Source organism: Cololabis saira, chromosome 15, assembly GCF_033807715.1.
Source record: "Cololabis saira isolate AMF1-May2022 chromosome 15, fColSai1.1, whole genome shotgun sequence".
NCBI classification, from domain to species: domain Eukaryota; kingdom Metazoa; phylum Chordata; class Actinopteri; order Beloniformes; family Belonidae; genus Cololabis; species Cololabis saira.
In genome coordinates, this window is record NC_084601.1 from 7,747,254 (window position 1) to 7,773,568 (window position 26,315).

The 26,315-nt window shown below is 39.3% G+C and overlaps 1 protein-coding gene across 1 annotated transcript; it reads right to left on the bottom strand.

The window, feature by feature from the left end:
* Positions 1–2,464: 2,464 nt before the first annotated feature.
* Positions 2,465–25,559, bottom strand: zgc:63863 (uncharacterized protein LOC393372 homolog). The gene is made up of 10 exons (XM_061742376.1): positions 25,351–25,559; positions 23,717–23,771; positions 22,377–22,507; positions 22,164–22,244; positions 18,202–18,388; positions 17,972–18,073; positions 9,210–9,351; positions 8,274–8,458; positions 6,655–6,764; positions 2,465–5,076 (listed from the first exon to the last, which is right to left on the bottom strand). Exons 1-10 carry the CDS (start codon positions 25,418–25,420, stop codon positions 4,895–4,897), a joined length of 1,245 nt encoding a protein of 414 aa, XP_061598360.1. The 5' UTR covers positions 25,421–25,559; the 3' UTR covers positions 2,465–4,894.
* Positions 25,560–26,315: the final 756 nt, after the last annotated feature.

Sequence of the window (26,315 nt, forward strand, 5' to 3'; positions counted from 1 at the left end):
AGGCCGACGCCACATCCACCTTTAAAACCAAACTTAAAACGTTAGTGTTTAGTAAAGTCTATAGTTAGTGTAAACTCTGGTGTGTTGGAGTCAGTAGTCGTAGCTGCAGCTACAGAACAAGACTGTAATAGTTTGTCTTAAACATAGCTTCGTTGTAGATATGCTGCTATAGACCTGAGCTGCAGGGGGACACCGACATGATCCACTGAGTGGTGCCCATCACCCATCACCCCTCCTTCTCTTCCCTTTCTTCAGATCAACCCCCAGTAGAAGTATCTCATAACCATCATTGTTCTCCATTGTTCTTGGAGTTTGTTGTGCTGGTCTGCCTCCTCCTCCTCCTTTTCTCTTCTGTGCAGTCTCACCCTCTGATCCTCCCACTGCTGCTTCCACCTGTCACCCACTGACCACATCAGTGTCTGTATACATCTGCTTAGTCATCCTTGTAGTGCACCAACTAACCACTGATCTGGGTCTCTTCTCTATCTATATAGTCATCCCTGTAATACACCAGTTAGTCATTGTTTCTCTCCTTTCTCTGTTCTTCATTCTCTCTGTCTGTTCTCTATTTCCCTGCTCCGTCCAGCTGGTCTCCGGCAGGAGTTTCCCCCCTTATGATCCAGGTCCTGGTCCAGGTTAATTCCCTCCTAAAGCTTGAGTTATGGTTCTGTGTCAAAACGACGCCGTGCCTGTGGTTACGCGTCAACGCGTACCACACGCCATCACTGACGCGCATCTCCCGAAAATTGTAACAACGCGTCGAGGCGACGCAGACCACACGCAGACGGAGAGGGCTGTGATTGGTTCGCTTGGTAGCAACGCATTTCCGGTTTCCGGTTTGAAGCAGTTGTGAACTTTCAGCGCTCTTTTCTTCGTGTATGTGTGATTTTTTTTGTTTTGGTTTTTTGCACAATAGTTGTCCTTATCTCTTTGATTCACTGTGACCGGAAAAAGTCGGATAAACCATTCAGGAAAAGATCGCGAACTAGCGGTCATGGGGGGTACTGCACCGCGGAGAAATGGAGTGACGGAGAAGTCCGAAGGATTCACGACGGCGTCACAGTGACGGCGTGTGCACGGCGTCGATTTGACGCAGAACCATAACTCAAGCTTTAAGGGGAGTTTTCCTTGCCACTGTTTGGCTTAAGATTTTTCTCCCACTAGGGGAGTTTTTACCTGCCATTGTTTATGTTATTAGGGCCCGAGCACTTACAGTGCGAAGGCCCTATTGTAACTGTAGGAATTTTTCTCGTTTTTATCCTTGTTTTTCTTCCGACGAAATGAGGACCTTTTTGCCCCCCTAAACGTGCCCCAAAAGTCACCAAAATTTCCACACAAGCCAGGCCTGGCGAAAAATTTGATATTTAATGGTTTGCATTCATGGGCGTGGCCTAATCGCTCAACAGCGCCCCCTAGAAAACTTTGTGCCTCAAGCCCCACAATACGGTTTGAAGTACATGCACGAAAATCAGTACACACCTGTATCATGTCGCAACTTAAAGAAAAGTCTCTTGGCGCCATAGCCGAAACCGAACAGGAAGTCGGCCATTTTGAATTAATCGTGTAATTTTGGCGCAATTTATGCAATTTCTTCAGTCGTTAATATGGCCCGAACCAAAAACGTGCACCCAGGTGTGTTATACATCAAAATGTGCGTCTCCATCCTGCGACGCGCATAGCTTTTCTTAGTCAAAAGCCTTACTGTGGTGACGATAGACGCCAAAAAGCGTGCCCACCCTTCATCTGGCTGGTTGGTTTGATAGTTCCTACTTTCTGCCATAACTTTTGAATGGTTTGACATAAAGACATGTGGGTGGTGTCATCTGACTCGGTTTTGAGTCCTTGACCATAATTGGTGCAAGTTAGCCCCGCCCCTTCTTCTGATTGGTCAATATTTGATAGTTCCTATTCTCTACCATAATTTTTGAATGGTTTGACATAGAGAGTTGTGAATGGTGTAATTTCTGATATGCTTATGATGATAAGTTGAGTTTTATGTGAACAGCAAAGGCACTTTTTATAGCATTATTGACCTAGGAATGTGGGAGGAACCCGTGGGAGTGGGGGGGCCCTTTCATCGCTGCATGCAGCTTTAATGTTTATGTAATAATTGCTCTGGGGGTCATGTTCTGGGTCTCTGGAAAGCACCTAGAGACAACTTCTGTTGTAATAGACGCTATATAAATAAAATTGAATTGAATTTCATGGTTTCCTACTAAACCAAGCGGCTATGGACTACAGAGTCCCATCTCACTATGAGCATTAAAGCAATTTTCTCTCCTCAAATGTCAAACTAAAGCTTAAACTCCTCGCCTGTATAATAGCAACTAACCAGGTACAGTATAGTATTTTATAAACATTTGACTATATTAGGGATTTTGAAAGTATGAGGCACCAAGTTTCATCTCAGATAAACTTCTTTAAAGTTTACGTAGTTTAATATGACACATACTTTGCTTGAGAGCCAAGAGCAGATAATGCTTTCTAATATATCCAGACGACACTGATTAAAATAAACATGGCCTATAGATATAACAAGCCAAAACAACAGATTATTCTGCATAAAAAAGGGAAGTACACACGTCTAAATGTAAAGCATATTTAATTCATGTAAAGTTTAATTAAAGCTTAACAGTACAGCACAGGATTTTTGCAAATATTCAAAATTTCATTTTAAAGCCTTGATCAGACACCGATGATGCACTGATATCAAAATGCATCCCAAAAATAAACCTTGAGGTTGCTGCTTATTGCACAACAAAAATCAGCGTTACACATTTTAAAAAGACATTCATAGCATAATTATATAATAGAATATATGAATAAACAGCCAATTGATTGTGTCCACTAAAAGAATAATAATACTAATAGAGACAACAGGAGCACTTAAATATTAAATAAGCAAAACATTTTGTCAAAAAAATTTAAAATAAATAAACTGGCCAATCACTACAAGGTGCATTTTTCCTGTCTCACAGAAACACACATTCAAACGATTTACTTCAGAACATGCTTGCAGAAATCCTTCAGTCAGGCAGCAGGTAACCATCAACTGAGTTACTGATATTAAATAAAGAAACCATGAATGAAAAGGTTGGCAACTTGAGGCAGATATGAGACCCTCAGGTTAAAAATGCATCCTTAACTGTCCGTTTGTATTTTTTTCTATTTTGCACACTATTTTGATGAGCTGCAAAGCTTTAGAAATCAACAGGGCAGACTGCCCAATGACCTGCGTAAACACGTGTCTACCTGATGAGCAGCGGGAGAGCCATGTGATTCCTGTGTGATTCCTGTGTTAACAGCAGCAGCAGCAGCAGCAGCTTAGCTCCGTGCTAGAGAAGCCTGATAAATATTTCAGAGTATAGATCTACACCCTGAGCATGCATTGCTGTTTAGAAAACACCCTCTGTATCTGGGTGGAGCTCACGTTGGAACAGGTTCTATTATTAATATTTCACTTTGTAAGTTACAAAGTTCTGATTACGTTTAGTTATTACTGTTTTACCAACAGTAAGGTTGAATTTAATTGAAGTCAGTTGGGGGAGAAAACATTTTCTTCTTTTATAAAATACAAAATGTATATTATTTCGTTAATGATGACTTTAAAACAAAACAAAAAAAACTGTTTAACCCTCAAAAGTGTAAAAGGCTAAAACATGATGTTGAGGAGTCCAGGTGCTGGAGTTCTGTTGATGGAAGTTCAGGGTGGATGTCGGCCCAAACCTACTAAATATTTTAAGAACCTACAAGTACTGGTGTCTTCCCAAAATTCATTCAGCAGTGGGAGGCCACGAAGGCTAAAAACTGCTGCAGAAAATACATATACATGTATGTTTATTCAAAAAAAATAAAAAAAAACTACCAAATCCAAATGTCTTTCAATATCTCCAGCACAATGTAACCCCATCAGCTTTTCTGCTTGAAGTGGATGCTGCATGCCAACTGTGTGCAATAATCACATTTTGGGCCAGTAAGTGTTGGTTTTGTGTGTCGAGCTAAAGTCTAAATGTGATCTGCTGACACCTGAAGTGAAGCAATTAATACAAGGCTCACAGGCAAAGATTTCTGCTTCTATCACTCCCCCGTTTCTCTCCCCCGCTCTCCTTCACTCATAACGAAAAGCTTTCAGCAGAAAACACCACTCTTTAATAATTTGTATTCTTGTGTCATCATGCTGGCTGCAGGCACTTTTGGCTTTTAGATATGACTGCTGATCCAACAAACACACTGAAACTCCTTTAAACTGAAATGCATGAAAACAAGCATGACAGTCAAAAAAAAATAAAAAATTAATAAATAAAAATCTTATCAGGAAAATAATCAGCCAACCAGAAACAGAAAACACGTAAAACCGTACGACGAAAGGAGCATTTCAAGCAACAGCCTGACAAAGCGAGATGTGTTTGCATAGATTCCCACAGCACAGGAGCAAGACACAAAGATTAGTCTTTCTTCCATTTTTGGTCTCTTTCTAAACCTCTGTGTTAATTTTGTGTCATCTTGTGGCCTATTTTTATTTGTTGGTTTCTTTAAAAACCTAATATTGTCCTCTTTCTGTGGATTTTATGAAAACGAGTACTATTAAATGACCCCATAGGCTTCTGAGACTCTTTGAGGACGGCTTCGGCCACTCATTTATAAACATACATATGCTCATACCCGTGCACACAAATTATGAGACATATTTGGTAGAAACAAATCGTTTGGCACCGGGATCCTTCTAGCTTTTTTATCATCATGTCTGCAGGCGAGATGATCTTCAAGTCTCTAAAGTGTAGTTTTGTGTAGACGTGGGTGTGCCAGTTGATTCACCGTGACATGGAATGACTGTACGCTGACATCTTGTTTGATCGTGTGCGAGTGTCAAACAGTTGGTTTCCCCTCCGCCGCGTCAGAACAGCTGCAGTAAGACGTCGGGCCCCCAGTCCATGGCGGTCTGAGCCACGGCGAACACGGCGGCCCCGAGCGTGGCAGAAAGCCCCCACACCGCCATTTTTACCATCCGGTTCCCCCTCCCCCACATCTGGCCCTGGCCCTCACTCACGGCTGCTTCCAGGCCCCCGTGCTGAGCGTCTTTAAGATGAAATGAAATAAAACAGAACAAGTGGGAGAGGTGAGATGGTCACTTGGAGAGGTCACATCCATTCAGTGCTGAAAACTGGACTGCAGCAGGGTTATGAGGAAATGGATAGGATTTATAGGGCTGAACTCAAATCAGGGAATTAAAAAATGTCAAAAACACCTAAAAGGTAAAGACGAGAAGGAAGCAACATGTCATAGTCCATTAACCATCAAGTACCAGTTGCAGCTCCATCCTCCTTTTCCACTCATGAGAACAGAAAACTGTTTAAACCACTAACATTCAAAAAACTATTTAGGAAAAGTCAACCATTGATTTTTAAGATTGCATTTATTTTGCTAACTGAGTTTTTTTTTTATCAAAATCCTTTCTTTCCCAGAAAGGCTTGGAAGTTGTATTAGATGTATATTTATCCTTTTTTTTTTTTTTTTTTTTTTTACAGTGAAAGCAGACTGAAAACTAGATTAATCTTTAAGAGAAATCAAATTAATTTCATTTGTCTGTTCTTAAAGACCACGCAAATAAATTTCAACAGTAGAAAATGAATGCTGTAACCTTCAAGGACATTTACTGGGGAGCTGAATTAATGCTGGTTTTCACTTTCATATTTACCTGCTATGTGCAATCCTTATATCTTCATTATTGTTTGTTTTTTTATTCAGCATCCTTATTGTGTTTATCATTATTATGCTAAGAGATGATAACTGTGCATGAGTTTAAAAGGTCATGGATTTCTTTTAGAAGTCTGGCTTGTTATACAAAGACTCTTCTCAGATAAAGGCAGCCAAACTTGTATGAAATTACAATATAAAAACAGAAGAAAATGTATATTTTAAAACTTTACTGTGCTTTTAATGCGTTAAAGATAGCCAGCTATTATTTGAAAACTAATTAATAAATTAAAAACTGCAGTTCATTGATACTTTACTGCATAAAAATACTCTGACTATTACTCTTAAACACTGATCATAAAGTCTAGGTTTAAAATCTGTGTCGAACTTGATAACACAAATTTAGTTTGTCACAGTCAAATCAGGCAGTTTCACAGATCAGTCTAAGATGCTCTTCATTTTACTCCTGACCGCATTTTGATGACACTGCAGGATATTTTACTCACCAGTTTTACTATAGCACTGTTTGGCCTAAAGGGAATGCGACATTGCATTTTTAAATACATGTACATCACAGACAATGTGTCTTAAATTGCTGTTCTTCAAAACGTTTTCCAACAAAACCTATGAGAATAATGAATCTGCTTTTCCCATGATGGCATGTTTACATTTGTCCTCGACTGTTGTGATGAGTGTGCTACAACATTTGTTTACTTCTTATTTATTGACACAAAGGGAGTAGTAATTACTGTTGTCTTGTGTATCCACAGGGAGCAGCAAAAATATCAGGAAGGAGGAGGATCCGAACAAATTCAGCAGGATATTTCAGTCAATATTCATTCTTACCCATTTAGCCACGAGCGTGCACTTACCCTTCACTCGTCTACAAGTGTGTCTGCACTCTGCATCAGGGAAGTCAACCTACAGAGTTAGTAATAAGATTACAGCCACTATTTTTACCGTGTCTGGAGGTGGTGGAGCCCTGAGCCCTGGTGAGGCGTTGGAGAACGGTGTCTGGCCTCTGGTGGAAGGTGGAGAGCTGGAACGCCTGGAAGGTGCTGATGGAGAGACTGGAGAAAGGAAACAGACGAGAAAAAGGGATGGAAGGGAAGAGTTAGCCATCGATGGAGAGAAACGGAGTTGGGTCTAAGGTAACGCATGAATATTGAGAGAGACGTGAGAAGATGGACTGACAGGTTAAGTGATGAATAAGGACAGGTGAGGAAGAGGACGGGAGATAATTTAAGAGAAGTGCTAAGTCAGTGGTTCTTGTGTACAGGAAGCTAATGTACGTGCAGGACATAAGTATCTCTCAGTGTGTCAGTCAAGGCCTTGTGCCACTTCGGGCCATAAACTATGACTACGAGCGTCACTGAAGGACACTGGCTGGCAGAAAAAAGACTGATTGCTGTGGATACACAGAGTGTTTGATTGTGCCTGTAAAGGGTTCACACACAATAATGCGCAAAACATTTTTTTAATAAAATTGTACACAAACATCAAATGACCATTGTATTTTACCAGCACCATATCATGGAACCAAGATGTGCTTTTAGAGCGCCCCCCTCTGGTTACAGGAGGAACTGCAGAAGCCTGCCTTGAGTTAACCTGCTTTTAACACTAAAGTTAGAATTGTTGTCAGGTTTGACCCATTATTTCATACAATAAAACACATTCATTCTGATTAATAGTTCCTCTAACAAGAATTAACCTTTCATAGCTTCTTAAATAAGTATAATCAGTATTATTGTATCTGTAGGAGTCTGTCTTTCTTTCTTTCTTTCTTTCTTTCTTTCTTTCTTTCTTTCTTTCTTTCTTTCTTTCTTTCTTTCTTTCTTTCTTTCTTTCTTTCTTTCTTTCTTTCTTTCTTTTTCTGACGAAAGTAGGGCCTTTTTTCCCCCTAAACGTGCCCCAAAAGTCACCAAATTTTGCATGCAAGCCAGGCCTGGCGAAAAATTTGATATTTAAAGGTTGCATTAATGGGCGTGGCAAAATGGCTCAACAGCGCCCCCTAGAAAACTTTGTGCCTCAAGCCCCACAATTTGGTTTGACGTACATGCACGGAAATCAGTACACACCTGTATCATGGCTGACTTAAAGTCTCTTGGCGCCATGGCCGAAACCAAACAGGAAGTCGGCCATCTTGAATTAATCGTGTAATTTTGGCGCAATTTATGCCATTTCTTCGGCAGTTAATACGGCCCGAACCGTAACGTGCACCCAGGTGTGTTATACATCAATGTCTCTATCCTGCGACGACGGGCATTACTTTTCTCTTTCAAAAGTGTTACCGTGGCGACACTAGATGCCAAAAAGCGCGTCCCCCCTTCATCTGATTGGTCCATATTTGATAGTCCCTACTTTCTGCCATAACTTTTGAATGGTTTGACATAGAGAGTCGTGGGTGGTGTCATCAGACTCGGAATTGAGTCCTTGACCATAATTGGTGCAAATTAGCCTCGCCCCTTCATCTGATGGATCTGAATTGTAGCCTTAGATAAATCCACAACACAATCATAACTTTCTTTTAAGCAGTGTCGGCACATGAACCATTTTAGTTTGGACCGCTCTGCTCTCACCTCTTGCGGGACTGCAGCGCTGCCCGTTTAGCCAGTAATGATGGAGGGAACTGGCCGAACAGCTCCTGCGCCTGCTCAATCAGAACTTCATACGGGAGGTCCTGAGGGATTTTAGAGAGGAGATGGTGCACCATGGCCATGTCGCACTCCGTCTGCTTCACCTCCTTCTCTCTGTACAACACAATCTGAAGAGGACGTGGGGGAGGAGGGGGGGGGGTTAACTTTGAAAGGATTGCATTACTCCGGCAGTGTGCCAGTTGGTCTCGATGCTAATAGTGAGGCAGAAAAAGCAAAGCAGTGAAATGAGCAGATGAAGAGCTGGAGCACCATGCTGTGAGCTGAACTCAGCCTTGGAGGAAACATGAACTACTTCTGCTTTGTTGTTTCACACACTTCAAACAGAGCCCTCCCTCTTCCCACCCCCTACACACACACACACACACACACACACACATACAAACACACACACACCATCAACGGCAAACAGAATTTGCTCAATTCAATACACTAATAAACATGCACAAACTCTTTACACAAATAGACCCCTAAAGAACAAAGGAATGAATATATAAATCCAAATGTAATTATTCTCACAAGCACTTTCACATTCATGTTGACGATAAGAAGCCCAGAGCAGTCGATGTGAGCAGCGAGGTGATACAAGACTTTTTCAGAGGACCAAGACGGTCTGAACATCAATGTCCTTCTCACATCAGTCAGTTCTCTTTGTTCTTTCATTTTCTCTCTCTTTCCACTTTTATCTCTTCATCGATTCTCCCCTTTCTCTGTTAATTAGGAGGCATCTAATTGCCTAGTCTGGTGACTTGAAGTGCCTTCACTGGGAGCATCAGTGTGTGGCGACAGCAATTCATGTGTCCTGGATTACTAAGAAAAAAAAAACAGAAGTGTTGCTGACTCATTTGGCGGCTCTCTCACCGTAGCAGCGAGGTAGATGGGCATCAGCGGGTGGGAAGCCAAGAAGAAGTCGTAAAGTCTCAGAGTGTGTTTGAACTCTGACAGGACGTGGCCGTACCATGTGATGAGCCAGGAAAGTGCAAAGATGGTTCCAACCTCCGCTCTGAATAGAAAAGGCAAATGCAAAAAGAGAGGATGCAAGTAATTGACTAATACTGAAAGAAGTACATTTATGTCTGTGTTTTTGTATTTTGATATCAAATGTTTAATTCTACCTCTCTCAAATCTATTTCCATATATACAGTGAAAGTATTCAGACCACTTTACATTTTTCCCTTTGTTTCATTGCAGCCATTCCAGTTTTAAACAGCAAAAAATGTATGGCACTAATAAGGTACACACAGACCTTAAGAACTTTTTGGCTGTTGAAATGAATGAATGGTTAGGTGGTTGGGTTAAAAAAGCACTATGTGGACTTCCGGTCGGAACACCATCAGGATGGCCGCATAGTGTGAGGGCTCCCGGTTGAACCAGAGAAATTAGAGAAATATCCCCATGCAAACCAACTAAATCATCCCTTGAAACGTGTACAAAAGGGAGGGGGAATATTATATCCCCACTTGGAGCAGTAAACGTCGTCTGAAGGCAGGTGAGGGAGAAAGACGGAACGCAGCAGCAATTAGCTAACGGATTCAAGCTAACCAAGAACGTGGTCGGGCGGAGAAATGGCTGACTTGGAATCAATTCTGCAAGAAATAAGAGGGTTTCGCCAAGAAAACAAAGAACAATTGGAGACAATAAGAGAAGAAATTGTAAAGGTGAATACCAGGTTGGATGAGGTGGAAAGCCGAATTGAGAAAGCAGAAGAAAGGATCCAGAACACAGAAGAAGTTGTCACAGCTATGCTGACGCTGCATACCAAACTGGAGGACAAGTTGCTGGATTTGGAAAGTCGCTCCAGACGTGAGAACATAAGGATCTATGGGGTCCCGGAGGGATCCGAGAAGGATTCGGCCACGATGGCCGTGTTTGTGGATAAACTACTCCGTGAAGGTCTCGAACTACCTGCCGACACCGACCTGCAGATCGAGAGGGCGCACCGGTCCCTGGGACCGCAGCCGCCGGCGGGCGCGCCGCCCCGCTCCATAGTGATAAAGTTTCTAAGCTTTAAAACAAAGGACTCATTACTCCGCAAGGCTTGGCAGAGGAAGGGGTTTGACTGGCAAGAAAGTCATATAAACTTGGATCACGATTATCCACCTTTAATACTCAAGAGACGAAGGGATTACACAGAGATCCGCAGAGTGTTGAAAGAAAAAAAGGTTCAATTCCAGACCCTCTTCCCGGCCAGGCTGCGCGTGAGACACGACGATGGAACCAGAACCTACGAGACGGTGGAAGAAGCTGCAAAGGATCTAGTGAGGAGAGGATACTCCGTGACAGCCACCACAACCCCGGAGACGCTGATGGAGCGGCTGCAGCGGATGACCTGGAGCAGAGCGGAGCGGAGATCAAAGAAAGGCGCAGCGGAGCAGGAGCAGAGTTACAAGGAGAAGCTGCGGGCCTTCAGGAGAACAGCACCGTCCTCCTCCGGGACCTAAGGATTAACCCACGGCCTGAAGATGACGGATTAACGTTGGTGAGATCTCTTGGAATATATTGCGACTGTACCAAGTGGTGGATTTTCACCATTGAATAGACTGGTTCTCACGGGGCCAACCTATTTTTTTTTTTCTTTTTTTTTCTCTCGGACGGATGCGGACAAGGGCCTCTTCCTCCGGACTGAGGAGGGAGACTTTCCCTTCGGAGCCTCCTCGGGGGGCCCAACAGGGTCAGGTTAACAGACCCCTACATAGGGAGTCACATGGACAAGTTCAGTTCAGTTTGTTGTTTTTTAATATGTTAATTGTTCATCCCCTGCCGGTTCTCGCAGGGAGAGGGAAGCGCACCAGGTTTATGGGAGGGAGGGAGGGGGACATTACATAGATGCAAAATAGGTCTTTAAAAATAACATCATTTAATATAAATGGAGTACTCAATCCAGTCAAAAGGGGAAAGATCTTATCAAAACTGAAGAAAGATAAAATCCAAGTAGCTCTCTTGCAGGAGACGCACCTCGACGACTCCGAACATGCTAAATTGAATAAATCAGGATTTAAACATGTTTACTTTTCTTCTCATGGGTCGGGGAGGCGACTCTGATATCCAATACTGTAAATTATGAACACATATCAGAGCATAAGGATAAAGAGGGTAGATTTGTCATGGTTACAGGGAGAATAGATGGTGTTTTGATAAGTCTTTTTAATGTGTATGTGCCACCGGGAAGCGACTGGTCATTTTATAAGCATGTGGTGGATTTGATGACAACAAAAAGTCAAGGAATCTTAATATGTGGGGGAGACTTTAACATCCGATTGAATCCAAAAATAGACTCATCAAACGGGAAATCTGACGCAAAAAATATTAGCAAAAGATTCAATATTTGGATGCGTGAAGTGGGGATTGTGGACGTGTGGAGAGAGATAAATCCGACGAGCCGTGACTACTCACACTACTCATACGCACACAATGTTTACTCACGCATCGACTACCTGTTTATGCTTAAAGGAGATCTTTTTAGGGTGGACAATTGTGAAATAGGACCCACTACTATCTCAGATCATGGCCCTGTTACTATGAGAACACATTTGAATAATACTAAGAGATCCACTCTTTGGAGACTGAACTCAAACATTTTGAATAAACCGTGTATTAAAGATAAACTAAAAACCGAAATTAATCTGTATTTGGAAAATAATGATAATGGAGAAGTGACCCCGCCCATTCTCTGGGATGCATTAAAAGCGGTGCTGAGGGGCAAAATAATAGCCATCTCCTCATACGAGAAGAGAATTAGAGAACAAAAACTCAAAACATTAGAAGAAGACTTGAAGAGACTACAGAAAGAACATGCAAAATCTCTCAAAGACGATGACAAATGTGAGATAAATAAGTTGAAAAAAGAAATCGATGAAATAAATACGCAGGAAATTCAAAAAAAGCTTCTTTTTACGAAACAACGATACTATGAGACGGGTGGGAAATCACTGAAACTTTTATCATATAGGTTAAGAAAACAGCAGGCGGACAGAACTATACATAAACTAAGAAACTCAGAAACGAATGAAATAGAAACAAATCCAGAGAGAATACAACAATGTTTCCAAATCTATTATAAATCATTATATTCACAACCGCAGAAGGGCAATGACAGTCAGATCGATGCCTTACTGACCCAGATAAAGCTTCCAAAGATCACAGATGAACAAAATGAAAAATTAATATCAAAAATAACAAAAGAAGAAATCCAGTCGGCAATTAGTAGAATGAAAGGGGGGAAGTCTCCGGGGACAGATGGCTTTCCCACGGAATGGTATAAAACAATGCAGGATCAATTAATTCCAATATTATTACAAACATTCAATTGGGTGTTGGAAAATAAAAATGCCCCTCCGTCGTGGAGGGAGGCAATGATCTCGGTCATACCTAAGGAAGGGAAAGACAAATTAGATTGTGGGAATTACCGTCCTGTAAGTCTCCTAAACAACGACTATAAATTATTCACCTCCATACTGTCTAAGCGAATAGAATTGATATTACCAGAATTAATACATAATGACCAAACCGGCTTTGTCAGACAAAGACAGACACAAGATAACATCAGGAAGACACTGCATGTTATGAGACAAATCGCACAACAAGGACAGGAGACAATGTTATTGAGTTTGGACGCTCAGAAGGCTTTTGACTCAGTCATTTGGTCATTTCTCTATAAGGTCCTTGCAAAATTTGGCTTCCATACAACTATAATTGACACTCTTGCAGAACTTTATAACAAACCAACAGCTAGAATTAAACTCAATGGAAACCTAACCAGTACATTCATTCTGGAGAGAGGAACAAGACAAGGGTGTTGTATGTCGCCGCTCCTCTTCGCCTTATTTATAGAACCCATGAGTCAATTAATTAGGCAGAGGACCGATATAAAGGGAGTAACAATGACATCTGGAGAGCAAAAACTGGCCCTATTTGCTGATGATTTGTTAATAAGCATAACACAGCCCACTCAGACGCTCCCAAAACTGATGAAATTGCTAGAGGAATATGGTTTGGTTTCGGGTTATAAAATTAACATCAAAAAGACCCAAGTATTGACGTTTAACTATGATCCCCCAGCCTCAATTAAAACCAAATATAATTGGAAATGGGACACTGAGTCCATTAAATACTTGGGTGTTTTGTTACCTTTAACATTTAACAAGATTATATAGCATCAACTACGACATACTTAATTCAAAAATTAAAACAGATTTACAAAGATGGAATGTTATTCCCTTTTTAAGTTTAAGCTCCCGGATAGAATCAATCAGGATGAACATTCTACCAAGGATGTTGTACCTTTTTCAGTGTCTGCCAGTTAAAATACCAGCTAAGCAGTTTCTAGAATGGGACAGACTAATAGCGAGATATCTGTGGCAAGGGAAAAGGGCCAGAATCAAATTTAAAACGCTGCAATTAAGAAAAGAAAAGGGGGGAATGGGTCTTCCCTGCTTGCAGGATTACTATCATGCAGCCCAACTTAGACCTTTAATCTGTCTTTGCTCACCAACATACACTGCAGCCTGGAAGGAAATAGAAGGAACGATGATAAGGGGAATCCCAATAACAGCTTTACTAAGTGACTACAAACTCCAAAGAGAGCTGGACATTCCAGAAGACTCTTTGACAAGCACCATCCTCATGTCCTGGAAGGAAATAGTTCAAATTTCCAGAGCACAAAACACATCTAAAATAATGAGGTGGTGTGCCTATGATACAGACTTTGCGCCAAATAAAACTGACAGTAGATTTAAAGCATGGATTACAAAAGACCTAACTACCTATTATTCATTTGTCCATAAGGGGGCATTTCAAAGTTTTGAAACCCTTCAAAAGGATCATGGTCTGGGAAGAGAGGATTTCTTTAGATACCTACAAGTGAGACACTACTTTGACAAAAACATCAAAGAGGGGTTAGGAATCGATGAATCAGGGTTCATGGGGGTCTTTTTATCATTAATTAAGTCTGAATCAAGTAATAAAATTATCTCCAAATTATATAAGACCATACAACTTTCCAAACAAGATGATACAGATTATATAAAAAGCAAATGGGAAAAGGAAATAGGGGTAATAATCACACAGGAAAGCTGGGAAAGAATATGCCAACTACAATGGATCTCAACTGGGTCAAATACTTGGAGGGAGTTCTGTTGGAAAAGTATTACCAGATTTTTTATCACACCCATTCAAAAACGATATCAGGGCAGCGGGGATGCCTGTTGGAGACTATGTGGGTCTCAAGGAGCTAACCACTTCCATATTTTTTGGGACTGCCAAGTTATAAGACCTTTTTGGAAGGAGATACAGATGCATGTGGAGAATATTTTTAATGTAACCATGCCTTTGAATTGTGAAACGTTATTTTTGGGAGACATAAGGTTCGAAACGTGGAATGGAAAAGACAAAAAACTGCTGACTATACTGTTGGCAGCCAGTAAGAAATGTCTTACAAGGAAATGGTTAAAAGTAGAACCTCCCACTATCGACGACTGGATTGGGATCATCTACGAGATCTATGTTATGGAGAAGATCTCTTTCTCCCTCAAGGTTGAGAAAGAAAACTTTTATAAGATCTGGTCCAAATGGACTGAGTATGTGAAACCAATCACATCCGATTTCATGTGAACTATTTTTTTATGTGATGTAATGACTGTAAACATGGGTGCGCTCCCTGGTTTTTATTTTTTATTTTCTTTATTTTTAATTTTAATTTTTTATTTTTCTGTTAGTGTTTTCAATTACTGTTCATAAAAAATGTCGGGACAGTAGTAGGGACAGAATCATTTAAGTTTAAAGATTAAATGCATAAATGTGTAAGTTGGAATACTGCTGTTCTAAATAAAAAGAGAATTTCAAAAAAAAAAAAAAAAGCACTATGTAACTTTTCCACCTTAATATCATATTTCCAGAGTCCTTGTGATGGAACATCAACTTACAACAGGTTTAATGAACCTCTGTCATGGTCTGAGGGGTCTGTATCGCCTTCACTGGCACTATGTAACTTTGAGGTGGATGGTAGGAACCCTTCCACACTACTGGTAAAGCACTACCGCTTTTGTCCAAAGGAGCCGCCACACTCAACAAAAGCTGAAAGTTACATTGTGCTGCTTTAAGGTTGCTGATTCAACTCTTGGCCCCGGCGAGAATCGTTCTGTGTGGCATGTTTGCATGTTCTCCCTGTGCTTGCGTGGAAGCACCCTTTTTTTTTATCATTTTCTCTGTAAAAATGTTTCTATGCAAACAGCAGACATCTTATGTTGCAATTTTATGGTGATTGATGATGACACACTGCAAAAACTATTTCTAGTTAAAATGTCTCATTTTTAGTCAAAGAAAATCTCATTACACTTAAAACAAGATTCATCACTGGAAAAAACAACAGTTTTCACCTGTTTCAAGTAGATTTTCACTTAAAATAAGTAGAAAAATCTGTCAGATTTTTTTGCTTGTAATGAGAAGATAAATCTTGTCCCACTGGCAGATTTTTCTACTTTATTTCAAGTGAAATTTTACTTGAAACAGGTGAAAATTGTCAAATAAGTTATTTTTCTGGTAATGACTCTTGTTTTAAGTTTAATGAGATTGTTTAACTAAAAATGAGACATTTTACCTAGAAATAAGACAAATATTCCTGGTAAGATTTTGAGTTTTTGCAGTGCATAACTGTTCAGATACTGGTTTAATGTATAAGCTCATTAGCAGACCCAATATTAATTAACATCCTTTAGAAAAAAGTAAAAACTCAGTCATATAAACAACAGATCACAAGTTTAGCATCTTAAAATGTAAATCTAAAAGCAATAGAGCTACAGTGGAGCTCAGGGTTAGAGGAGCTGATATGCACTAAGGAAACCACAATATGACTTTCCCTTGTCTACTGCCCACTAGCCGGCCGTTCTGTCACTTCAGTGTTAGTATATGTGGTGGAAAAGTACAAAGAGAGAAAAAGACCATAAAAGGCTGGTTGTCCTGCTGGGAGCTCCCAGTCCCCATAACACTCAAAGAGTTGCTTGACCTGACTTCACGTTATAAGACTACTTTATGTCAAGTACACACATTACCTGTGGGCCTAAAAAATGAAAGCAATGCTGATACGCCTCAAATCTGCATTCTTTTGAAAAGTTAGTTATTGCATTTCAAAATTGCCTACAAGCTTACCAATTACCAGTTGTAAGTTAACTTCAGAGTTGGATAATGTTAATTTCATGCGGCATGATCCTATCTAAAAAGGAAACCAGACTACAAAGCTTTGGCTGTTATCAATTATGGATAAGAAGTGGACTTAAACACTACGATTTCAAGTATTGGTCTATGAGCTCCAATTTTTATGCCTAAAGTTCTTCATCTTGGTCTTCTCAGAGTCACAAGGGTGGAGCTGGAGAGTAATATTGGAAATTTGGAATAAAGTCAATGGGACGATAGAGGTATTTCTAAAAGGACAACAAGTGCACAAATGAGGAGTGAATCTTGAATAGTTTATGACTGTGATGACTTCTGAAAAATTGAAAAACAAATTGAAACGGTTTGAATGGACGTTTATTGCATATTGCATGTTTTTTATTCTGCAGCTTTCACAGATACTTGACTTCCTGTTTGGCTCATCATCCTAATCCCAATGGCAACAGCCAACTTTTACAAAGTATCTATGACCGGTACTTTGTCACAGAAAAGTTGCAATCATATGCTCTAGGTTTTAGTAAGTTTGGATTTAAAACCAATGATAAACAAGAAGAATACCATATCGCAGGAATTTTTCACATGTAAAAGATGCCAGACCAAGGAAATAAATAATCTTACAAAAAAGTAAATGACATAACCCAATCTTCAATGAACATACATGACTCTTCTGGTTACCATTATTTTTTAAGGGTTAGTTAATTTTGACTTTATAAAGACAAAGTATCAATAAAATTAGAAAGTGAGAAGTTGTTCATTAATATTTGATATGGGGGAAGTCAGATGAGCGTCTGAAGATGGTAGTGACAGATGAAATAAAGTCGGTAAGAATGATCGACAAGGGCAAGAGTACAAAGAGGCTACAAAGGGCAAGGAGCATGTGTGATGACAGGGATGGAGAAATAAGAAGAATTTAAAAAAGACCAAACACAAAAGTGAAGGAAGCAAAAGAGAAGGGAAGAGAGTAAAAGGGACATAGATAGGAAGGCTGGCAAGGCAAAGAGGAAGTGAATACTAAAAGCAGCGATCCAAACTTTGAAGTTGGGTGCTATTTATCCAGCTGTCAGCGCAACAACTTGTTTCTTTTGCTGTTTTTGTTCATGTGTAGAGACACGTAGACATGCTTTTAACAAATATGGAGATTGTCAGCACAATAACAATAATACATTGGGGGGGTTACTGTTACAGGGCATATATTGCATTTTTGTTTCCTTTCTTTTTGGTGGATTGCACGACTGGACTTCATTAAGTTGATTAATGTTTTCCACAAACAACTGTTGAACCATCTAAAATTACAACTGCCCTCAATTAGTACACTTTAGTTAAGCAACAAAACACTCAGCCCCTTCTGTCCTGTGAAACTTCCAGGTAAAGGTCAGTACTGTAGTGTCCTCTAGTGGCTGTTGCGAGTACTCCAAATAGTACCAGTCATTTGTGATATTGATGATGATATTATTTTGTACCTGATCATGAAGTCGTGTAGTTCCGTATCAACCTGTTCCAATATTGGCATCAGGTAGTTTAAAATGTGTTTGGTACTGTCCATGGTAGGATCCATGAAATCCCTACAGCCAAAGGAGAAGGACTAACATTAAATAAATGAATTAACAAAATAATATTAGTAATAATACATTTTTAGCCGGAGAATTATTCAAACAAAAATTATTTTGGTCGTCAAGAAAAGTCATAGAACCTGAGGTGATAGTTGGACAGCGTGTCCAGCATGCCGATGGCCATGCGCTCCCCGACCACCAGCAGCAGAGTCACGGCCACGTCGTGGTAGCCCTGGTAGTAGTGAAGCTGAGGGTTACGTTTCAATACCTCCAGTATGATGTCGATCAGCTGCTCCTGCAGCACCGCTCTCTCTGCCGCTGGCATACCTGAGAGACGACAAGGGAAGAGCGCATTACTAATGTTCAAACACTGTACATGTACATTCACTGAGTGAATATTATGAAAGTAAAATATATATTTCTCGCTAGAAGTGTAATCAAAATGCATTTTTATGCAGAAACTAACTCAAAATATTGATTTTATTCACTGAAAATTAGAAATGTCCGCCATGGTTTTTTGTTTGATTCAGTCGGAAAATGATGACGTAAAGCATTCTGGGAAATTTTTTTTAGCCCTCAGTCGGCGAGTCAGTATCTGAAATCCCTCGCTTTTAAGGGCTAGATTCATATCCACTACCCCTCGTTATGTCCACTCACCCTACATGCAAAGAGGAATTGGGACACCACTAGCCTCACGGGAACGCACAAAATTTAGGGTTAGGGCTGAAAAGTAGGGCTAGGGGGGGGGATTGGGACTGGGCCTTAGTCTGCAGCCTCAATGTCCAGTTTTAAACAAGGCTGCACTAAAAAAATAAATAAATAAAATAAAGATAGAAAAATACCTTTATTTGTCACTGTATCAGGACACAATGAAATTACAGCTGCCCAGTCCAGTAGTATTATTTTAAAAGACAAGGAGACTAACATACAGTCACATGACAAAGCCACATTGTACAACACGATATCAATAATGTAGGAAGAGACAAGATACGGACTTTACAGAGAGCAGGATAAAGTGTTAAGTGACTATTGCACTAGTATGAATAAGGTATAAATAACTTAAGTTTGAATTTGCACTTATAGGGAGTATATTGCACTGGATGTATGGAGTTACTGTTCTGTTTAATGTCCAATTTTCTAAATAGATTGTATTCTTTTCTGTTTTCCCAGTTTCACCCTACTTCATCGTATGAACCATGAAAGTTCAAAGGAATTACAACTTGTCTGTGGTTTGCTTTGAAGAGGAGTTATCTGACTGTTGACCCTGGCAAGGCGTTGGGGGAGAACAGTACAGTTACTATGTATGTTTGTTGAGAGACTGAAAAAAAAACTGTATAATAGTCTGTGCATGTCTTAATTGACCTGTAACGCCTTCCTGAAAGCAGCAGTTCAATGAGGTGATGGCCGGGGTGAGAGGAGTCTTTTATGGTATTTGTTGCTCTGGCAAGATAACGGGTGTCAGCAGTGAGGGAAGGAAGCAGCCTATGATTTTTCATGTTTAACCAATGACCTGTCCAGGGTCTTTTTGTCAGAGCTGAACAGCCCGTAAACCAGACTGTGATGTATGTGGTGATGCTCTCGATAGCAGAGGTGTAGAAAGTCAACAGTATTTTTTGATGTAGGTTGTATTTTTTCAGGACAGTGCAGGGGTTGATGTGCCTTCTTTACAGCAGCTGTGGTGTTTGTGGACCAGGTAAGGCTGGCGGAGATGTGGATTCCCAGGAATTTGAAATTATGGATGATTTCCACATATTCTCCATTTATGCACTGCAAAAACTCTAAATCTTACCAGGAATATTTGTCTTATTTCTAGTTAAAATGTCTCATTTTTAGTAAAAAAATCTCATTACACTTAAATATATAAATAATAAATAAAAATAACTTGTTATTTGACAATTTTCACCTGTTTAACGTAAATTTTCACTTGAAATAAGTAGAAAAATCTGCCAGTGGGACAAGATTTATCTTCTCATTACAAGCAAAAAAACCTTGTTCCACTGGCAGATTTTTCTACTTATTTCAAGTGAAAATCTACTTGAAACAGGTGAAAATTGTTGTTTTTTCCAGTGATGAGTCTTGTTTTAAGTGTAATGAGATTTTTATGACTAAAAATGAGACATGTTAACTAGAAATAAGATAAATATTCTTGTTAAGATTTTGAGTTTTTGCAGCGTGAAGAGAGAATTTTTTTTTAAATGTATAAGTTAGGTAATTAGTATTATGTAGTAAAACATCTGACTGTGATCCTAATGGGTGGACTAGAAATCTGTATGTTTTGCCCTGCAACATGAGATTGGAGTAACCATACTAACTGGACAATACTAGATAATAAACTGGACTGGTCCCCCAACACAGAGGCCGTCTACAAGAAGGGCCTGAGCCGGCTTTACTTCCTGAGGAGGCTCAGGTCCTTTCATGTCTGCAACAAGATGCTGCAGATGTTCTATCATCTATCAGTCTGTTGTGGCGAGCACCATCTTCTTTACTGCGGCATCCGGGGGGGCGGACTTCAAGGAAAAGGACGCCATCAGACTGAACAAACTCATCAGGAAGGCAGAGTCTGTTGTTGGCTCTAAACTTGTCTTCCTGGAAGAGGTGGTGGAGGAGAGGATGCTGGCAAAACTACTCCCCATCATGGACAACCCGTCTCACCCCCGCTACAAAACACTGGACCAGCTGAAGAGCAGCTTCAGAACTGACTCATCCATCCTCGCTGCTCTAAGGAACGATACAGGAAATCCTTCCTGCCTACTGTAATTAAACTCTATAACTGATACACCTCTGTCAGAGCCACAATCACACACCTGGACTAAATCTGCCTGTCACACTGCAAAAACTCAAAATCTTACCAGGAATATTTGTCTTATTTTTAGTTAAAATGTCTCATTTTTAGTCAAAGAAAATCTCATTACAGTTAAAACAAGAGTCATTACCAGAAAAATAACATATTTGACAATTTTCACCTGTTTCAAGTAAATTTTCACTTGAAATAAGTAGAAAATCTGCCAGTGGGACAAGATTTATCTTCTCATTACAAGCAAAAAAGTATTGTTCCAATGGCAGATTTTTCTACTTATTTTAAGTGAAAATCTACTTGAAAATTGTGAAAATTGTTGTTTTTTCCAGTGATGAGTCTTGTTTTAAGTGTAATGATATTTTGACAAAAATTAGACATTTTAACTAGAAATAAGACAAATATTCTTGTTAAGATTTTGAGTTTTTGCAGTGCACCTTTGCACTCTGACTCTTGCCACAGCACCTCATCTATTTATCTTGTGTTTTTCAAGTGTCCTTGTTCCATTCGGTGTTTTTATCTTATTTACATTTTTTTCCTTTTCTACCTCAGTATTTTATTCTATTTTATTTATACAGGACTGCTATGACTATGAAATTTCTCCTTGGGGATAAATAAAGTCATCTATCTATCTATCTATCTATCTATCTATCTATCTATCTATCTATCTATCTATCTATCTATCTATCTATCTATCTATCTATCTATCTATTGTGCAGTTTCTGAAAGAATGAGATTGCAACTGCAAGAAGCTGAAATGTGTGAACCCATTTCTGCTGAGAGACAGGGTGAGAAGCTCAAAGGGAGAAGAGAGACACTTGCATTTCTCCTTCACATCAAGAGGAGTCAGCTGAGGTGGTTTAGGAACTTGGCTAGGATGCCTCCGAAATTCCCTCTCTGGGAGGCTTTTTTAGCATTTCCAACCAAAAGAAGGGTAGAGTGAAGACATGATGAAGAGATCACGTCTCTACTGGCTTGGGAATACCTCCGTATTACCACCAGAAGAGCTGGAGGAGCGAGGACTTGGGCCTGTCTGCTTGGGCAACTTCAGATAAGCAAAACATCAGTGGATGAATTGAGCATTAGACGGCATCAGTGCAGTGGATCTCTGTTTAGTTGGGCAATATTGAGGGTAAAGTTGATGTTGCTGCAGAATGGAAAATATTTAGTGATGTTTTTGAGGGATTGGTTCTGTGGATTTTTTTTTATTTCTGTTTTTAAAGAATAAAGGAGGGAAAAGCTCAGAATGGCAAAAGGTCTGTGTTCATATTTACTAGGCATCACATAGAAAAACAGTTATATAGCTACTTTTAGGGAAGCGCTTCATGGATCTTCTAACATCCAGGACCACTTGGTTGTAGTCCTTGTGGTTCTCTCGTGCATCTCGACCTGCATGAGAAAGAGAAAAAAGCATTTATGGTTGGTATTATTTACACAAGTAAGAAAATGCATGATGTAGTTGGTATTAAAAGCGACCACCCAGTTATCTACTAACTCCAGTTTTCATGATGGCCTACTAACCAGGTTTGTGTGGCAGGTCATACACATTTATATTTAGTAATTTGGGCCACACTTTTCTCCTCAATTCATCAGTGAGGAGTCCTCCTTTAGTGCCTGCAGCTCTCCTCAGGGTCTCAATGTCCACTGGATCGCTACAAAATTAAAAGAAAGCATAAAGCATATGCATAAAACTCAAGATACCTGAATTCAAAACAAGTCAGAATTTCTGATTCAATGGAATATTTAATCATAATAATAAAAAAAGGAAAGTGAATGGACAAAACAATGGTGTATTATTTAATGGTTTTTGGTACAACCCTTTAGCAGGAGTCACTACCCAACAAACAATCTTTGTAGCTCTCAATAAGACTCCGACATCTGCCAAAAGTCGATTTGTTCAACACTTCCAGATCAAAACTGCTCCAGCCTTCTCACGTTTGAAGGGGGGACTTCGACGCACTGGATTTTTCAAATCTCACTATACATGTTCAAAGATTATTCAAATCAGTGCTCACAAAAGGGCCATTTAAGAACAATACTGTTTTCCAAAATAGCTTCAAAAGAAAGCAAATAGACCTCTTCTCTTGGTTCTTGAGACGTTTCCTCATTATTCAAAAGGCTTTGTCAGTTCTAACTGGGGAATTACAGGTTATTTAAGTCAAATGTAAATAACTATCCTTCCATCTCTCTGTCCAGGGCGTTTTAGAGTATCATTGTAAAATACACAATGAATGCTTTCACTGTTTTACACCATCAGACAGAAAGGCATTCAGGTTTACATTATACACTTACTTCAAATTGAATCACTTTTCAGGATAAATAAAGCTGTGTTTCAAAGAACTGTGTGGGAACTACCTCCTTACACTAACGTTGTCATCCTTGACACATAAGTCCTCTTTTGTACATGCAAATATGTCTCCGGGAGTGAAATTATTTCAGCATGGAGTGAAAATCGTGCCACATAAAGTGTGGAACAGCGTACTGAATGCACAGAGGAAAAAGTATCCCACTCAGGAAGACAAACTCTTACCTTTAAAGATAATGGGGACACTTAAATAAAGCCTGTCACTTTACATGTTTCTAAAAAATATGGACATTTTCAGGAAAGTTATTAAGGAATAAAGACACTGCGTCTTCAAGGCAAATGTCAACCCCCGAGTGTCACTCGCTGCTGAAATCTTTATATTTCCTTCAGTTTCATCACTAAAAAAAAACAATACTTCAACTCCATATGGTTCAGTCACACTCAATGGTACATCACAATGACTAGTCTTAGAATGAAAATAATGCTAGAAGAGCTTAAACAAATATTTTCCTGTGTATAAAGAAAACCAAACACTGTCTGGAAAAATGATTTTGACCTGATCAGAGCCTGATGGATGTTTGCCAACTTCTGTTTCTTCCCACAGTCTGGTTCTGTAGAGGAGGGACAGAAATGGAAGGGTGAGAGAGGGAAAGCAGGAAAATAAAGATATATTGGAAAGTAAACAAAGAAGGGATTTTGAGGCACAGGTGGAAGACAGTAAAAGGAAAATGGAAAGATGTAGACAGATGTAAAAAGAAGATTCAAATGAACTGTACATATTTAAAGTTTCTAAAGGTGAGACTGACTAATTAAAGTCTGGAATTTTGCAAGGCTGTCAACAAACTTTATAGTTGCACAACTATAAAGGGTTTTAACACATATACATCTTCTGAATCCAAAATATTTTTTTAAACCACCCATTGATAGTTTTAATAAAATTAATGATAGATCACAAAGCTGTTTAAATGACATGTGTATGTCTGGATTTCTTGAAGAACTTGATGAATTTAAAAAAAAGTGTTAAATTATGGATGGGATTATTAAAATAAATATGTGTGTGTGTGTGTGTGTGTGTGTGTGTGTGTGTGTGTGTGTGTGTGTGTGTGTGTGTGTGTGTGTGTGTGTGCAAGTAGATATATAAATAGATATAGAGCAGATACAGTTAATAGAGACAGTATAGTGTAAATAAGTATATTTATATGGGCATGTGTGTAGAAATATATAGAAATATTTCAACTATGTGTGTGTGTGTGTATGTATGTATGTATGTATGTATGTATGTATGTATGTATGTATGTATGTATGTATGTATGTATGTATGTATGTATGTATGTATGTATGTATGTATGTATGTATGTATGTATGTATGTATGTATAATTACAGTATATAATAATAATAATAATAATAATAATAATAATAATAATAATAATAATAATAATAATACTGTTATTTAGCAGTGTGAGTACAGTGTGTGAATATTTATAAATACTGGTTAAATGATTAGTGAATGGGGGTAGGATTAAATAAGTTTACACTTCTTCCTACTCCTTTTTTGCACATGTAAATTAAGTTATCAAGTGCTAAAGGATGAAATTCTTTGTTTTGTTTTGTACAAAAATAAAATAAATCAAAATTAAAAAAAAATCTAAATGATAGATCACAAAGCTGTTTAAATGACACGTGTATGTCTAGATTTCTCGAAGAACTTGAACTTGAATTAAAAAAAAGGTGTTAAATGATGAATGGGATTATTAAAATTTTGACCCAGATAACAAAAGGATCATGTTGGTTTTCCGTGTGCCTGGGTTAAGGCTGTCAGATGAAGCTGTGATTGTGACAGCTGCCACGCAGGCACACAATAGGAGGCGTTCAGCCTGAATTATGGTTCCGCGTTAAATCGACGCAGACCCAACGGCGTAGGTACGTTGCGCGTTGCTACGTAGGGTCTGCGTCGGTGTAACGCGGAACCATAAATCAGCCTTTAGTATCCAGTTTGTCAACTCGCTGTAGTAATGCCATGACCTAAAATGACATTTAGCTTCATCCAAGACTGGTGGGGTTTCGGGTTTCACAGATACAATACAATACACAGCAATACACTGATATGTTAACATGACTAAATGTTTGGTCTAAAGGGCTTCCCGTGAATGGGATCAAGGTGAAGGAATTAGCTGCCGGTTTTCACTTACCTCTTGTGTGAAATCCTTTCTCATTAACCCCGACTCCTCCGTTTTGTTTCTTCCTTTTGTGTTTTTTCATCGCATTCAAATATCGGAAAGAGAACTACAAGGTTTATATATCTTCATATGTAAATAAACCGGCAAATAATAAATCACTTTTGACAGGTAAAAATAGTAAAAGTGCTATACTGCAACACCTCAATCAACAGCTGTCGCTGTCTGGATCAACCTAACCTGACAGTCACTGCTGAGCTGTGATTTGACAGAAATGTCACGTGATCTAGTTCGCCCATGCTATTGGTTCGCTCCGGAAAATGCTGTGTAACCGGACTTGACTGTAGTTTTGTAGTCCTGATATCTGACGCATGTTTGCATTACGCATATATATCTTTTTACTTTGATGAATTGTTTAACGTGACATAACATCACATTCTAATAGTTTCACAGTTTTCCATAAAATACAGAAAGACAGCTCTTAAAGGTGCAGAAGATTATGGGCAACGCTGCACGTCAGTTCACAGATTCTCTGTCGTGAATGGTCTGGTTCAGGAAAGGCTCCTTTACACGAATATGTCCTGCCTTATAAATATTGATCATAGTAGAGCTTTCCAGTTCCAACTCTATCTCTGACGTGAAGAAGACTCCCTTCATGACTGCATTTAAATCAAAATTCATAGTGCATTTTAATTCTCTATTGCCTTCCTAGTTCACAAGTAATTTCTTTTAATGTCTGTAACTTAGTGTCTGACCCCTGTTGCTCCTTGATTAATGTTTCAAGTTGGAATTTGTTTTGAATACATATTAGTTTTAATTTATTGTATGTCACCTTTTTTATACTCTTACAGAACTTCGATCAGCAGAAGCTGTTGTGATTGTGCTTTATAAACAACTTTTACTTACTTCCTGACAGACATCCTAGATGATACTTTCTGACTGACTGTCTGACTTTATGCTTCTACTAGGCTATATTTTTT

Bases quoted from the DNA above. Each gene is read 5' to 3' on its own strand.
- zgc:63863 (XM_061742376.1), bottom strand. From the start codon at position 25,420: ATGAAAAAACACAAAAGGAAGAAACAAAACGGAGGAGTCGGGGTTAAT. The intron at 8,459-9,209 runs GTGAGAGAGCCG...CGTCCTCTTCAG, and splicing joins CCATCTACCTCGCTGCTACG to ATTGTGTTGTACAGAGAGAA. The intron at 5,077-6,654 runs GTAAAAATAGTG...TTCATCTTAAAG, and splicing joins CTCCACCACCTCCAGACACG to ACGCTCAGCACGGGGGCCTG.